General features: G+C 39.0%; 1 protein-coding gene across 1 annotated transcript in view; it reads right to left on the reverse strand.

Annotated features, from left to right (window-relative positions):
* The window catches only part of gabbr2 (gamma-aminobutyric acid (GABA) B receptor, 2), a 186,264-nt gene that overhangs the window by 94,290 nt on the left and 75,455 nt on the right, over window positions 1-16,519 (reverse strand). Inside the window, exon 3 of the mRNA XM_005932932.3 lies at window positions 3,208-3,378. Within this exon, the coding sequence (XP_005932994.1) occupies window positions 3,208-3,378 (171 nt within the window). The remainder of the gene's footprint in view (window positions 1-3,207; window positions 3,379-16,519) is intronic.

Below are 16,519 nucleotides of genomic sequence, written 5' to 3' on the forward strand. Positions count from 1 at the left end.
TGTGTGTGTGTGTGTCTGTGTGTGTGTTACACCGGTGCCTAAAAATAACAGTGATGAGCACGCTTTTTCTTACAGGTTACACTCTCAGGGGACACCATACTGTATGTTTGCTGCCTGTGATGTGCAAGCCACTGACTGAATCTGTAACAAGTGTTACATAACATTAACCTTGTGAGCAGTCTCCCAGGGAAAGCACACTGTAGGTCAGCAGGGGGACGGAGTATGTCACAGGGTGATGAATGCTGGGGTAGAGGTGATGGAAATTAAAATAATGTCAGTAGTATACTCATTACATAGATGCAAATGCCTCTGTACACGCATGCATGATTTATGGTACATTCAGTACTGTAGAATACTTCTAGGAATATCAATTTGGCTCTAAATCCAACTTTAATAGATCACAAAGAAATTGTGTTTTTGCATATTTCTTTGCAAGGGCTAAGATAAAAAATAAAATAAAAAAATCTGTTCAAAAACCACAAAATCAGCTTGCAAAGGTATGAAACTTTCTTAAAGTGGAAAATACGTGTTTTTTTCTTTAGGACAGTGCTTAGAATTTCTCATTATATTTGTTAAATGTGAAGAATTAATTAAATCTTTAAAAAAAAAGTATCTTCACAAGAAATATTTCTGACTAGCTCTGCCCACTCTTGTGCTGATTCTGTCTATTTGTGTATTGGTGTATTTGTATATTTTCACATTCAAGAAGTGGGAGGACACTGGCTTTCTGTGTTTTTAGATCCTAGGAAAGAAATGTTTAAACTGACAAGTGACACTAAAACAATTGTGAAGGTTAAGAGTATAACATATGAACTTCATATAATTTATTTGAAGTTCATAAAATTCATATAAAAATGTTTATGAATTAATAAAATTGCCATATAAAACAAATGTAAAACTGGAATAGTGTTATTAGTAGGTAAAAATGACATTTTTACTATTAATGTCTGTTTTCCTGCATTATTCAAATAACATTTACTTCTATATCTCTTCTTTTTCTGGTAGCGAGCTGGAGTAATTTCTCGATGAACCAAAGAACAGTAAGCTCTGAACTCGACAGAGGATTGTGTGAATCATAAAGTACGGAAGCAATGCTTGCATATTTGTAAATCGGGATTAGAGGCCAATCTCGTGGCAGGTTGATTGAATCGTGCCGTCTGTCTTGCACCCGTCCTAAGCTCCTTGGTGCTTTCAGGAGGGGAGCGATAAAGGGATTTGGTCTCTCTGAGATTTGCAGTGAGACTTCTTATACACACCCCCACTTCCACCACCCACCCTTTAGCCGCTGAGCACTTTGTTTTCAACCAGTGCCTGGAGGCAAGAGCTCACAATATGTTTCTCAAATTCATGCTTTCAATGCCTCTGACAAGGCTCTTTTAGGAGAATGTTCCTGTGCTGCCGACGTGATATGTTTGTGCCATGAGTTTGTGTAGTTCTCCAAACGTGTGATAAATCGATATGTTTCCTAATGTTCAACCCTCCTACAAACAGGAATGTGTTTGTCTCGCTAGTTAGCATCCATTTTGGTATAATATGATTTTAAGCTTTTAATATCTTTAGCTAATGGTGTGGATCAATTTGAATGTTGTTTCTCCCATTTCTCTTATATTAAAAAGCTGCTAGCTGCTTTTAATAATAGAAGGGATTTTTGCATGGTGTGCAAACGATTGTGCGCCTCCTGTTCCTGAGCTGAAATCCAACTTGCCACAGCTTCCAAAATACGTCCTCCAGCTTTGAGATATATTTCAGCTCCAACATTGTCATAAGAGAGTTAGCTACAAGTGCTGAGTCAACACAGATAATGTTCTTCATCTATCCATGCATTACTTCTGCCAGCTCTAGTAATGTAGGCTGGATTCAGCATTCTGCGTATTTAATGGGAGAGGAACATCAAAAAGAACAGATGGAACGTAGTAAATATAATAGGAACTAAATATCATGCAGTTCTCAGAATTTGCTTCCAGCTGGAGCAGCAATTCAGTTTTGGAGGCGATGCAGGACATATTTTAGAAATATTTTCCCAGCGCGTCACCGTCTTTGATGTCGAGGGCTGGTTTATCTTCAGTAAGAACTATCTCTTTATACATGCAATAAACTGTATTTATATTTATTTTTGAACTGCAACAACGGAAGTCTAAGGGACATGAGTGTTAAAAATAAGGATATAAGTGTGGTTGGTCTCAGTTATATACACAGAAGCTACTACAGATATATATGTTCAAACGGAGAGCTAGAGAGAGCAGCAGGATGTGAATGTCAACTCATTCGTTTGAGTAAGTTAGAGAAAAACACAATCACACGCACAGACAGGAGGTGCACACGACGCCTCCATTTGGTCAAAAGAAGTGGAAAAATCTGTGTCGGATTTCTGGAGGTGGAGCCAACAAACTGGGACATTGCCCTCAACTACAAGTCATGTTTTTTGGTTTTGTTCTGCCTTCATCTGTTCCTTGACCAGTGGATGGAAATGTTTGTTCATCTTTTTTTTAACCTTTACATTCCCTAATAATCCAGTGTGCATCCTTTCATGTGACTGTGTACAGTGCATAAAGCCTAAATAATTTCCATCTAATCCATCTACATGTGAGTGGTGATTTGTTTTAAAGTAGTAATAAGAGTGTTATTTCTACTGGCTTCCTCATCTGAACAAGCCAAGATGGAAATCTCCTTGAATGATAATATAGTCACTGTTTTGTGATTTAACCTCTACCTTCAGAAAATAAAAACATGTCTCCCAGTGAGAGGCGATAGGAGGACGGCACACATAAACGCTGGTAAACAGCACTGTTATCGCGCAAACTTAAAAAAGAACAAATGCCTGCTAAACAAGAATCCCTGTTGGGACTGAGAGTGCTGAAGGCAATAATGCAAAGCCATGTTATTAATTATGTGCATATCCTTCGACCAGTGGGAGATTTTAACTCCTCTCACACCTGGTAAATGTATATTTTATCCACAATAAGTAGAAATGTAATAAGAAAAAGTATTCATTCCAACCGTTAAGGGTATTTTCACTATCAATCAAATACACTGAACTTCACCTAGTTTTAGTATTAATGACAAGGTGGTGCCACTGTAGTCTTTGATATAGATGATGGATTTGTTTTAGTGAACTGCTTGAACTTTTGGTCAAAACTAAACATGGAGCATTAACAGCGTTGGGAAAAAAAAAAGAAAAGTATATTTATGAAAACAGCACGAACTGACCTCTGAGAACCTCTGAACGTCCTGTGTGAGGGTCCCCACACGGCTCCAGTTGTAGTAGTTGAGAAACTTCACCACCGCTGGGTTCACGGCATTGTCTGACGGAACAGTGCGGAAGAAGTTGGGGTATTTTTTCTTGTCTGCTAGAACAGGAGTTGTCGCTGCAAAGGATAGCTGTAATGGAAAAAAAGGAAGAAGTAATATAGTGAGCATGGAGTCCATCAGTTAGGGGTAAACGTAACAATCACAAGTAATCCCGACAGCAAAATGTCAGACTGTGTTGGTTTCACTTGAGCTACTGTTGTTAGTGGCACTATTTAAGAATGTGTCATTGACTCTTATGAAGTGGAAGGCAGGTTCAGTGACCGCTGTCAGTTCAGGGTTTAAATCATGAGAATGTGACACTCATTCATAAAGAACTGATGACCCGCATATGGATGACTTTTCATACTGGTTGTGTATTTATGTGTCTTCTAGTGTCCAGAATGCTATTTGTCTGCCATGTAGGACAGGTAAGAGTACTGTGCAAAGCTCTTTACACACCTCCACCCCCATTTCTTTATGTTGAGGTATTTTGTTGCTAGCAGTCTGCTGCAAAAACTAAGAATTTCTTCCATTTTCAATAGCTGATAACTCAGTTTGACAGGCATAAAATATTATTTTGGCACCAACAAAGTGACTCGCAAACAGCTATTAGCTGAAAACTTGGCATATCTCTCTCTGCACTGCGTGGAGTGTGTTTTTTGAGGAAGCTGGACGAGTGGAGGACAAAAGAAGAAATGCGAGGCCAAAATAAATAAAAGTCTACGGCAGATTACCAGTATCTGAAAGTCATGTTCTTAAGAAATCCAGCAAAAAGCTGATGAAGTACCCGAGAGATGTATCTTTCCCTTAAGTTGATCCACCTACCATTCACTGAAGCCTCATCGGAAATAGTCTCAATACACGGGTATGTGTCAAGAAGCCGTTTTTAAGGATGGAAAACAGGGAGCAAAGGCTGAGGTATGCCAAATTACACAAGAACTGGACTGAAAATCAGTGGCAAGAGGTCTTATAGATTAATGAATCCAAATTTGAAACTGTTGGTACGAACTGTTGTCGATATGTGTGGGACGTCGGGAGAGAGGTAAAAGAGTGAGCATCTACAGACATCTGTAAAACATGGTGGATTTTCTGTCATGGTTTGGGGTTCCTAACAAAATATTAAGAAATGAGTAGGGACTCAAGACTTTTGCGCAGTATTACACAAAGGATCTTCACTTTTGTCTGTCTTTTTTGATGGTGTTGTAGCTTTAGAGGACACCATGCTGTGTTTTTAGGTCAGCCTTTGTCGTGTTTCTCTCTGGTGTTGAATGTAGAGATGCCTTATGATGGAGTTATTCTCACTTCTGATGACATGGCCTAGCTAACACCATCATCTCCACATCAGAATGGTGTTTATGCTCTATTTTTCTGCAGTGGGTTACCAGGTCTCTGCAAGAGAAATGGTTTACTAGAAAATGCCTAGAATCTCCTGAGGCTTTCGCTGGGAGATGTTGACAGTTGGTTGAGGAAGCTGTCTGTCATCCTCAAGCAGTCTGGACCACACGGCAGCTCGAATATGGTAGGTTTAGATTTGTGGGTGCCCGTTCTTATGTGTTTATGTACGTTTTGATGAAAAGGGAAAAGCAGCTTAGCAATTTAATTCATCTCCGTGTTGGTAAGTTAAGAGCATTTCTTGTCTTCAAATGTAGGCATTTTGAATCAGCACTGACAAACACACACAGACACCCACTTAAATAAAAATCAAATGTGCTGAACCTCACTCAATAATTGCCTTTTTACAGACAAGTCTGCATCAACAGATGCAGTCTAAGCATTTTTGAGGCACATCTCTGGTAAATCAAAGGCTCACAAAGACAAAGTGGACCCGACTATGTAGTATTTTTCCATAGCTGATGAAATGAAATCGGGATGTGGCAAGCGAGCATAACCCATATGGCAGTATACTTGGGTGTATAACTAAAAGTTGAGAGTTATTTAGTAATTTGTTTCATGAAACCATGTTCTTGATGCATTTCCCCTGCACAGCTGCCTCTCTAAAATACAAGTATATCCATTTAAAGCCTCCTCTCAGTCTAAAACAAGCTATTTACCAACAAAAGTCACAACTCTCCACCCACCCCACCTTTCATTTGTCATTTCTATGCTAATCAAGTTTTATTCTCTCTCTCCCACCTTGTAGCACATTTTCAACAATTGGTCATAAATTTCATCCAAAGGCAAACATGGCTGTAATTAATTTTTGCATTAGCATTAGAATTTCCCATATAAGAAACAGCGTGCGCCCACACAGACAACGACCTGTCATTTTATCATTTAATTTAGCCTTTCACATTTCGTTTGAATGTATAGTACTACCGTACAGGAAGCATCATATCATTATATTACGAAAATTGTGACACCATCGCCACCGTGGCTTTTAAATGATGGACACAGGCATGTCTTTGATATTGTGCATACGTCTTTAAAAGCCATGAATAACTGTCAGAGCAGAGATTTGAGAGGTACTTTAACATTTAGGCACCAGCAGCTGAGCTGAGATAATAAGACAGCGTGCTCTATTTTCAATGTCCTATTTGTGTTAATTTAATGAGCGATATGAATCAGCGCAGGGTTAATTACATACTTTGTAGAGATTAAGCAGAACTTGTGATTCATGATAGTGATCAACCCAAGGATATTATTCTGACTGAGACCAAAAGGTGCATCAGTAGATTTCCGAAAAGTGTACTAAAGCGTTGAGGAGTTCAAGCACCTCCTAACTTTGGTGATGAATGTGATCTTCTCATTAAGCCTCCATCCACTTCTAGACATCTTCACTCTTCATTAGTTGCTGTGCTGCAGTTATAATAGTACACTTGCTGATGACTTGTTATTACTGGAAATGTACTTTAGCATTGTTTAAAGGTAACTGACTGAGAATATGAGAGCGTAACTAAAAGATCAAGTCAAATATAATTCAAAAGTAAAGCAATTTTAAAAGAGGACTGGATATCCTAATATTGTGGTTAAACAGTAATGTGATGAAAAGGGTTTGTGCTTCTTAAAAGCAAATAAAAAACAAAAACAACATCTGACCCATTTACAGTACCCAAATTGCAGGGTTTCCATTACAGCAGATCCCCAAATATAAAAGTCTTCCTCCAACCAGTAGGAGACCCTCAGTTTGGCCCACTAAATCACCACTTTCTGCACAGAGCCACAGGGGTTTGTGTTCGCACATCAGTGAGACAGGTTTTTAAAACAACACATGGATTACAGCCATCAATTAGGCAGAAAGAAAGGCCTTTATCTCGCAACCACTGCTAAATCCAAAATTACACACCAGTCTTAAAGGGCTTCAAGGGGTCTTTCCAGCATTGCCTTAATCTCCATTTAGCTAAGGCTATTTGGTACACCCACACTGGGAGATACGTCCACGGATCTACAATAAGAGCTAATGGAATTTTTAAACCAGTCCTCTTATGATTGCTTCTCTGCAACATTTTTCGCCATCCCCAAGGTGTTTTAGGTTCACAGGGGTTATTCTCTTTTGCAGGAGTTGTTTGTGCTCTTTTTTACAATTTTATTTTTGCTTCATCTGTTATAACGCTTAACAGAAAGTCTCAGGAGACTGACAGAAAGACCAGCAAACCCATGCTTTTGTTGCTGGTCAACCAATAAATTTTTGTTTGGAGAGAAAATAACATAAGTGGTAGATTTCATCGAGTCATGAGCAATTGCAACCGTTGACCCCTCTGGTATTATCAGTTTATGAGGTCAGTTAAGGGCTGAGAAAAGGCTTTACAAAACATGAAATCAATCATAAAAAAAAATAAAAAAAATCAGCAATGCAGCATCATTCTGTCAGCATGTTTCGGTGTCACAAAAATATCGGAGAAACACATTTGGGATAAAAAAAAATTTTTTTTTTCACTTTTCACAAGGAAAGCATGCTTTTCGGTTCATGTTGACACACAGAAAAATGCAATTAAAACATAGCATTTACAAGTAATCAATTTGTCATTCTTGTGTTCTTAGAGGTAAAACTTGATCTTTTAGAGATCATAAATACGTGGCCATAGATGTGTTTGAGTAATAAAGGTGTAATATCATTTTTATTAAATAAATTCAGTGCTGGCACAGAATCATTTGGTCCTCTCAGTGTAAATAAAAACTGACCATGAAAAGCAAACAGTAATATCAAGGTCTAACCATGTCATCAGGCATATTAACACTCTCTTAAAAACAATTCTTTTTGCACACTGAATCCAGGTCAGAGGGTTCAAAGGACGCAAGTGGCTTAAGTCCACATGCAAGCAGGAGCAGGGCTTGATTTTACTTATTTTTAGCATTTATTCAGTTGCATTTTTTGTTTGGTTGGAAGACTATTTTTTAAAGACCTTTTTTTTTATAAACCTTTTTCTTCTCTAGTTTTCAGTTCATTAGCTTTTCCTGACATTTCAACGAACCACAGCATTATTTAAGGACAGCGCTGCAGCTAACTGGAGCTTGGGCAATTCAGGACAGTGTATTAAAAGTGTAAAGATGAGAGGGATATCCAGCATATTATTTAAAGGATAGACAAGTCTTTGTCTAACTCTGACTAGCCTTTTTCAGAGGAAAAACCAAAAATAGTTCTATGATATCACACAACTGAGAGTAGTGGGTTATGTAAGAGGTTTAAAAGAGGACCGTCACAAATAGAAGGGTTTTTGGTGGAGAGCACTGATGTCAGATTTACACTACAGTGTGCATGTACACTCAGATCATGGACAGGTTAAGGCATATGCATTCACATACTGACACAAACTATCACACTAAGGCCATCTTTCTTTCAGATCCCACCAAACTACAAAATAATTAAAACTGTGGCAACGGGCTCCCGGCAGGTTCTTCCGCTCATCACCCTACAAGGTCACATGCTCTCAGTAACACGACTGGGGATCCGTCTGGCCCTACTGAGAAATAATGTTAGTCTGAAGACGAGGTGAATCACGGATACATCACAGTGGTGATCTATTTAGACTTTCTGAACACACAGCTGCTTATCACAGTCTATTTAAAGTGAATACAAAAGCTTGGCTGCTTCTCAGTTTGAACTTATTCAAGGCACAATCAAGCTAGTTTTGTGTTCATGTTTGAATGAAAAAATGACAGGAGGGCCCAGAATAGAAAATAAAAGGTAGCAAGATAGGAATTTTGCTGCTTATTCATTATAGTTCAGTGAATATGTGTTTCTGCATCTAATTGCCTGGCACTTAACTTCTCAGCCTGTCACTTGTTGTTTCTCTGTTGCCTGATACCAGACCGAAGTGTCAACACGTTTCACTCTGTTTCCATCTTCATTCATACATTGCCTTCATGTTAACTGATTTCCACGGTGGAGGGGGCTTAATTTTCCCTAACCAATCACCAGAAACCACAGCTCACTGCTTAACAGCAGTGACAGCGATGATAGTCCAACTTCTGTTGCTCACAGTCTTATCATTGCTTCTCCTCTAATTTTCTGGAGCCAATCAGCTCAGTGAAGTGAGTGGAGTCAAATATTTTAGGCTTAGGTAGGTGCTTATATTATGTCTATAACCATGTAATAACACAGCCACTGAATATTACAGCTAACGGGCACATAGTAATAGAGCCAGGCTGATATATCTGTCATGCAATATTACTAGGCCATGCTGGCCTATCAAAGATAGATAGCAGCATCAGTCTATATGTTACAATATGAAAACTGAAAGGTAAGTAGATAGCCTGTGAATGTGGTGCTGGAAACTTAATAAATTGTAACACATTGTGTGTCTGCAGCAACATAAAAATGCACACCAAAGGGCAAATCAGCTTGGTTAGTTCTTAAACTGTCTCTTTGCATCATCTGCAATGCATTTTCCCGATTTGGCATGGGATTGGTTATCAATGATGTACAAATTAAAGTGCAATTATAGCCGTACCACCATAAGAAATAAGGAAAATGCATGAGTGTAACTGTTTATATTGGCAGGCCTAATAGGATTGATTGTCCCTAGTGGGACTGTTTTGCAAAAGGATCTGCTGGTGCTAATTGTGAGGTTGGCCTTTGGCTTTCACAGAGAAGTTGGATAAAACATGAATGATAGCTAAACAACACCAATGATACCTCGCATGTTTTTGTACCAACAGTGGATTTGGACAACAGACAGAATGCACCAATGAGTACTACACAGAAAAAGACATATAGTTGCACAAAAACTGGGCATATGGCTCACACTTAGAGGAAATGTATGTTATCTGATTAATGTTTAACTCTGATCCAGTAGCTGTTAAGTTAAGTGAAGATATCAATAAGTCCAAGTGTTGGGGAAAAGCAGTGCTCAATATTTCAACACAGAGCATGTGCACAACTAAAACACATGTTTTAAAAATCCCACTGCTCTCAACGTAAAAATGTTTAACTATATAATTTTTCCCTTACAAGTCAGTATATCAGTGAGATATAATTAGAAGCAAAAGTCATTCACAAGGCAATGAATGATCTCTACTAACATTCAGTCATTCAGTCATATTCAGTCGATCAATCGGCTTAAAGTCAATTCAACATGGTGCTAAAGGAAGCACTCCTGGACAAAATATTCAATGATGAATTCTGAATATGGATGTTTTGCAATATTAGCGATCTTGCAAAAAGAAGTACTTTATGAATTTCCTGCATAATATAGCTTCTATTTCTGCGGGCAGTCTGGGGCCACAGTGAATGTTATATACAAGCAATCAAGTACATGCATGCAATCGAGTATGAGACATTGATCAAGTACTTTCTAAAGGTACTTTCTATAGCTGAGAGGGAAGGCTTTGTAATCAAAATGGAATTGCATAAAAAAACCTCAAATGCTCAACCTGCCTGTGTCTATTATCTCTACCTTCACTCACAACACAACAGATTCAAAGCCCATCCATCCTCCAGAGCACCAGGCCCCCGTGCAGAGTAATAGTTAGAAAATAGTGGCGATGTTGATTAGAAAGCACGGAGGTGGTCGTGGGGTTTATTCAATATTCAAGAGAGGCATTTGGTGCACCATGGGAGCACCCAGTTGGGGAGGCAACAGTAAGGAGAAGCTTTGAACCCCACACAGACCACAGACCCAAATTCATTATGGATGTGATGGAGGAGGGAGAAAAAGAAGAATACTGCAGGTAGATAGTGGAGAAATTTAGCGAGAAGCGAGAGGTGATAAAAGAATCATGTATGAAAGTGGAGAGAAAGCAAAAGGACTGAAAGATGCGAACAAGGGGAAAAGAAAAGATATAGTGCCAAATGCCAAGCTCTTCGTGTTCACACTGCTCTACACGCACACAAGCATATGATCACATCATACCAGATCATCATATAGCTCAGTCAAGCGTGTGCTAGAGAAAAACAGCAACCCATTTCCTCCAGTTATAGAAACGGGCAGTAGGCAGCTCAGCAAAGTCATCTCATTTTAGTCGGGCAAGTTAGATGTTTAATGGAGAGGAGTCAGTCGGCTCAACTTCACTGCAAATTAGCTCTGCAACATGAGCACGATGGAAAACATACTACTGCTTGGATACCAGGAAAGATCTGATGTGCTTGTAGCACACACAATAAGGAAAGCGAAGGTTCACGCAAGCGTTACAGCTCCCTACACAAGCTTGAAAAACTTTGTGTCAGTACATAGTGAGGTACACAGCACATACAAACAGTCTATCATTAAGCCTTTTACAGTTTACACCATCTGGCTTTTGACTTACTTATACAGCTGTGCAGCATGGGTCACATCACCTTCATCATATTAATAATAGAATGTTTTATCAATGTCAATAGCACTACTACTTAATCACCTTAAAACTAATTTTACTACCACTAATAATAATAATAATAATCACAAACTGGACCTTAACGTATTTCAATTCCAAGGGCATTCCAAGGAAATTCGGTCAATATGAGGTCACCCATGTTCAAACCTCGAGCTGAGTATTTGGCTGAGAGGTTGATCTGACTGAGAAAGTGTGGGATACTGCACACTTGCATTGCAATGACTTGTCAGCCACAAGACTGGCCCAGGCTAAGCCTTACTTCACTTTATTCTCCTTGTGAGGATCTACAAAATTTACAGATTGAACAAGTTGTACTCAATATGAAACTACATTGAGCATAAACTAATTGGAAACTTGGTTACTGAGATGACTGATGAAAGGAACAATCACGCTTTTCTTTTTTTGCAGCTAGAGGAGTCGACCTATACTGGCCATAAGAAAGAAGCCAATTTAAAGCACTTCTGCACACTTATCAAAGCTGTCATACAGAGGAATAAAAATGTAACACATCAACTGGAATGACTAATTACAAAATGAGATGTGTTTGCCTGATATTCCTATAAGTAATCTGTACACCATTTCACTGAAAAGTTCACAGAATCCAAAAAATATTTCATCCACCCTTCTTAGAGTCTCAAAAGATCTCAACCTTTTCCGTATAGTTTGACAGACACGCCTGATAACAACGTATTCCGGTACTGACACTATAGGTCGACATGTCCTTAAAAATAAATGTTGCAAGACCTGTTTTTTAAAACGCAGACCCTGTTTCAAAAAACTGTGCAGAATGTCTGTGTCATTTGTGGAGGACTCCTTATAGTCCTGAAAAAATAAATTCACGCTGTCAGCCCAGACGAGACTGTGACATGGACCCTGCCATAACGTGTAGCAGGATACTGTACATCACATACTTTACCCAATAACTAGCCTCTTGACAGCTGAGTGATGTGGTGGTCGTCTCTTTTCTCACAGCTTACGGCCTGCTGCATCCCCTGCTCTAACATGTCAATCATGTTGTAGCTAATGTTGGAGCCAACATGTACATCCACCCACACACACTGATTGACTGATGTCCTGCTTATGCTTTCTGGCCCTGCACAACACCCAACCACATTACTCTTATCTGGGGTCGGCGGCTTTCATTCTTTGCTTGTCTTATCTCTGACTGTCATTTACAGCATTTATGCTTTCCCTTACACAATTTCCTCTGGGATTAATAAATTATTTCTGATTCTGATTTTCATATCTGTATCTGGCTCAGAGTCACAAAGACATTGGACTGCCAGATGCATACCACCTTTGTGAACAAAAGAGAGTCTAAGGATGACAACAGGAGCTGTGGTGTGGTTAAAAATATTTCTTCCTCTAAAGTTTAAGAGTAGGATTGATCTTGCGCACATGTGCATTGGCATTAAACCAGTCTTGTGAAAGAATTCAACCTTCTGTTTGAATTGCCCCGTGCATGCATTCAGTCACACATGCACTGGCAATGAAATGCAGCCAAGAGAAGCATTCATTTATGTGTGGCAGGTACTCCAGACCTCCATGTACAGACATCTCACCTTTGTATGAAATACCTCTTTTTCTAAGCCCTCCATCCCCCGTTACCAAACCCAGACATCAAAGACATGTGCTAAAGTTTGAAGAACAACATGTTCAAAGAGAAACTGAAAAGGCTGAGAACAGAAGAAGGAAAATAGCAGGAGGACCAAATTCGGTGTTCTACCAAAGTCAATTTACAGCAGAATAATTGAAATTCCAAGGCTCAAACATCTGGTTTAATGCCTCAGTTAGTCATCAATAGGCTGATAGCTGCTCATCGCACTTACTGGTGAGTTGTAAAGGTGTTTGAGTTCAGGTTAAAATGTTACCAGTCATCCCTAAAGCTGCCCACTTAAAGCTACATCACTGGCACGGGTTGAATAGTGGAGTAAACCTGGTGACTTAATTCTAACCTCAGTGCTTGGCTTTCTGAAAAGGATCACATTTGCCAAGTAGAAATACTGAGTCATTAAGTCAAGCGGCAAGTGAAATGAGACAGACGAGCAAGAAGCAGTCCCGTGTCAATTCAACAAATAATTCATAAGAGCCTTTTTGTTGTACAGTGTAGTGTAGTAGTGTATCTGCGTCGCATATTAGATATGGCATTTCCATGGAGCATTAATCAATAGAAGGTGTCACTTGTCACCAGCGTGTCTCTGGGAGTGCGAGGCAGGAAAGATCGAACATCCCCCTCTCATCACCTCTGCCACGAGATGAGCTTATACTCTAGGACTCTGCCATTCTTCATCAGCCGACAGGCTGTCCTTGAACGACGGAGATGAGTGGCAGTGAAGCATCGCTATCACAAACAAGACTGGGGAAAGCATTTTCTTATCAATCGCGGTGCCGTGTACACAGCAGACGTTGACAGGACTTGGTGCGAAATGAAGGGAGAGAACGCTCGTTTAAGCTACAGCTGGAAAAGTTAGCTAACAGCATAGGTTTAAACGTAAAACGGCTATGTGACATTTCATAAATGTCTAAGAGAGGGAGACAAATGTTCTTCATACATATTTCATACAAAATTTTCTTTTAAGTAAAAGTCTGGTTACATACTAGCCAAAGCCTAGACAGAAAATTCTGTGAATACTCAGGAACCTGTGGGAGGAGGGGGGCTTTGAGTGATGGTATTCTGCCAACTTGCTCCATAACTATTCTATTTATAAACCGAGATTTGATACCGTAACCTGAAATCTCACAGTGTTCCCTGCTGCTGCCACTTGGCTGCCAATGAATGATTAATGAGCAGATGCTGAACTGCAGAGACCATTATTGTTTCTTTCTGTCCTCCCTCCTCCTCCTGTCCATTGCTCTATACAGCAATTCCTTTGGCGAGGCAGGGGATTACATTGCACAAGCTTGCCCAAGTTGTACTGAACACACTGTAAAAAAAAAACAATGACATTATCATTTTTAAAATAAAATAAACTGATATTCCTGCCAAAGAGTATCAATCTGAAACTTGAACGGGGTTAAATTTGTAGTTTCTTCCACATAGAGAATTTCATCTGCGACCAGGTTGAAAATCACTATAACCTGTCTAAATATTTAACTGGTACTTAATTAGGAATGATGGGATTGTAAAGAAGAGACTAGTTTCTGAGAGAGTTTAAACACTTCTCGATGTTTTAGGTTGTGGTGATAAAACAGATTATTATCCCTCTTTTGTAATAAAAAAAAAAAGACAAGTAATTGTGAATATTAGTAATTGATTGTAGAAAAAAAGCAGCACATAGTATAAAGATGATTTTCTACCAGAAAAGTTGGTGCCATTGGGATCTAACGGAGCACTGCCACCACAAAATATTGAACCCTGTGTTTGTCAAAGTAAGAACAGCTGTAGCCGTTAGCCTTTTTTGACAGGACGGTAGGGTTAGACAGGAAAGTAGGGTGAGAAATTGAGGGGGAATGAAACACAGGAAATGATCTAAGGCAGCGGTCCCCAACCTTTTTTGTGCCACAGACCGGTTTATGTCTGACAATATTTTCACGAACGAGCCTTTTAGGTGTCGCGGATAAATACAACAAAATAAAACCAGTACCGGTACCAAAAGATTTAAGATTTGTTCATAACACACAGGAAAAGACCCAGAGAAACCGACAATAAAATAAAAACAATTTTTTTAAAAAAAACTATAAAAACCAATAAAACCCCTGAAAACCATAAATTTCCCACCCGAGCCTCAACTGTCGCGGCCCAGAACCAAACGAGTCACGGACCGGTGGCCCCACGGTTGGGGACCGCTGGTCTAAGGTCAATTGAAACCCATGTCCCTTCAACAATCACACGGCTATACTGGCTCCCACTGGCCTTATATCTGAAGTTCAATAGTTGTAGCAACACTTTTGTTTGTTTGTTTTTATATATGTTTAAATATTGGTTCATGCTAAGAGTAAGCAAACTGTTTTCATGTGATAAATTAATGACTGTAATTATGTTGGGGGAAAATGCCTTAAAAATGTGTTTTTAGTTTGTTTCTTTTTTTAACAAAAAAAAAATAGATTTTTTTTAATTTTTTGTTTTATTTGGTTTCTTGGGAGTTATTCATATGTTTTTGTCAAGTTTTCCCCTTTAGTAAGGCAAAGAGCCATGTTGTTGGGAGGCTCGCACCTTTGGTGAGGTCCTCTCCACACACACTCTGGGACAGACACAGATATAACATTTTGGTTTGCAGTAAGACATATTTGGTGAGTTGTGGGTAGCACAGCGCTGCCCAAGTGGCTCCCAGCATGTCTTCATTTATTTGTTTTGGGTCGTGAAACTCTTCTTGTAGAAAAACTATAATAAATATTTTAAGTAATTCTAAGGGTTTGGTAGATTTTTAATTTTTCTTTAATGTGTCTTGACCAAATATATACTGTATTTGTGTACTTTTAGATGATTTATTTTCCTGTATAAGGAAATGGCATGGAAATTCTTCACAGGGAAAAAAAACCCTTTGCCCTGACAGGAAATGCACACCTTTACTGATGCTCAGTGAACTATTAAAATATTTGCTAGAAGAGCCAATAAACTGCACCATGTAATTTTCACTCTATAGCAGGTTATGTATGGCCAGTGCATGGGAAGCCCACACACAGGCAATTTATGCTGTGAGTGGGCAAACATTTCACTGAAGACAGCCAGCATTCGCAAATTACTATATTTTAAGTTGCCAGACACGGAGACTCTCTCTCTCCCGCTCCCTCTAAAGAAAGCTTTTACAGCCCATACTTACAGGAATCTATCAGGCCTATTTAGCTGAATAATTTTCAGATGTGACTCTTACCCTTGCTTTTTGGTTCGGTTGTTGTTGATGGCCACAAATAAACGAAACACACAATAGACAAAACACGTAGGAGAGAATAGAAAAGAAAACACAGCTAAAGACAGAGGATGATGCTGGAAATAATAAGATAGTTTTGACTGCATTTTTTCACCCACTCTTCAAGGACACAAGATGTTTTCATGCAAAGCAGGATAAGAAAATGAGATGGCACTGATTTCTCAAACACTTAAAGCTCCACAAAATTGATCCAAATCCTTTGAACAAGAGAAACAGGTGCTTTCTGTTCCATTAAACAATGAGATGCTTTATATCACTTGTAACTTTGTTTTCTTCCTCTATTTTTCATAAAGATTATTGGTATTATAAGTCTTGACTCTGTATTTTCGCATATCCGTTAAAGCCTTACTGATTCTTATCTGGAAAAGGCCTCACACCAAATATGTCTCAGTTATAATTCCTCAATCAATGATTTTGCAGCCAACAAGATGACAAAGGTTGGGTTGATTTAAGGAATTCATAAAGCAAATGAGTTTTTGCTGTGGTGCCAGGCCAGGATCAGTTTTAACTTGGCAGATGGCATTGAGGTTTCAAACATGTTTTCGGGGTACCGATTTAACTTTCAGATATCAAGACTGAATCAGTCTGATAAGTCCATTACTGTTCTGCCTTGT

This window comes from Haplochromis burtoni, unplaced genomic scaffold (genome assembly GCF_018398535.1).
Source record: "Haplochromis burtoni strain Fernald_Lab_line unplaced genomic scaffold, NCSU_Asbu1 Contig_163, whole genome shotgun sequence".
Lineage (NCBI taxonomy): Eukaryota > Metazoa > Chordata > Actinopteri > Cichliformes > Cichlidae > Haplochromis > Haplochromis burtoni.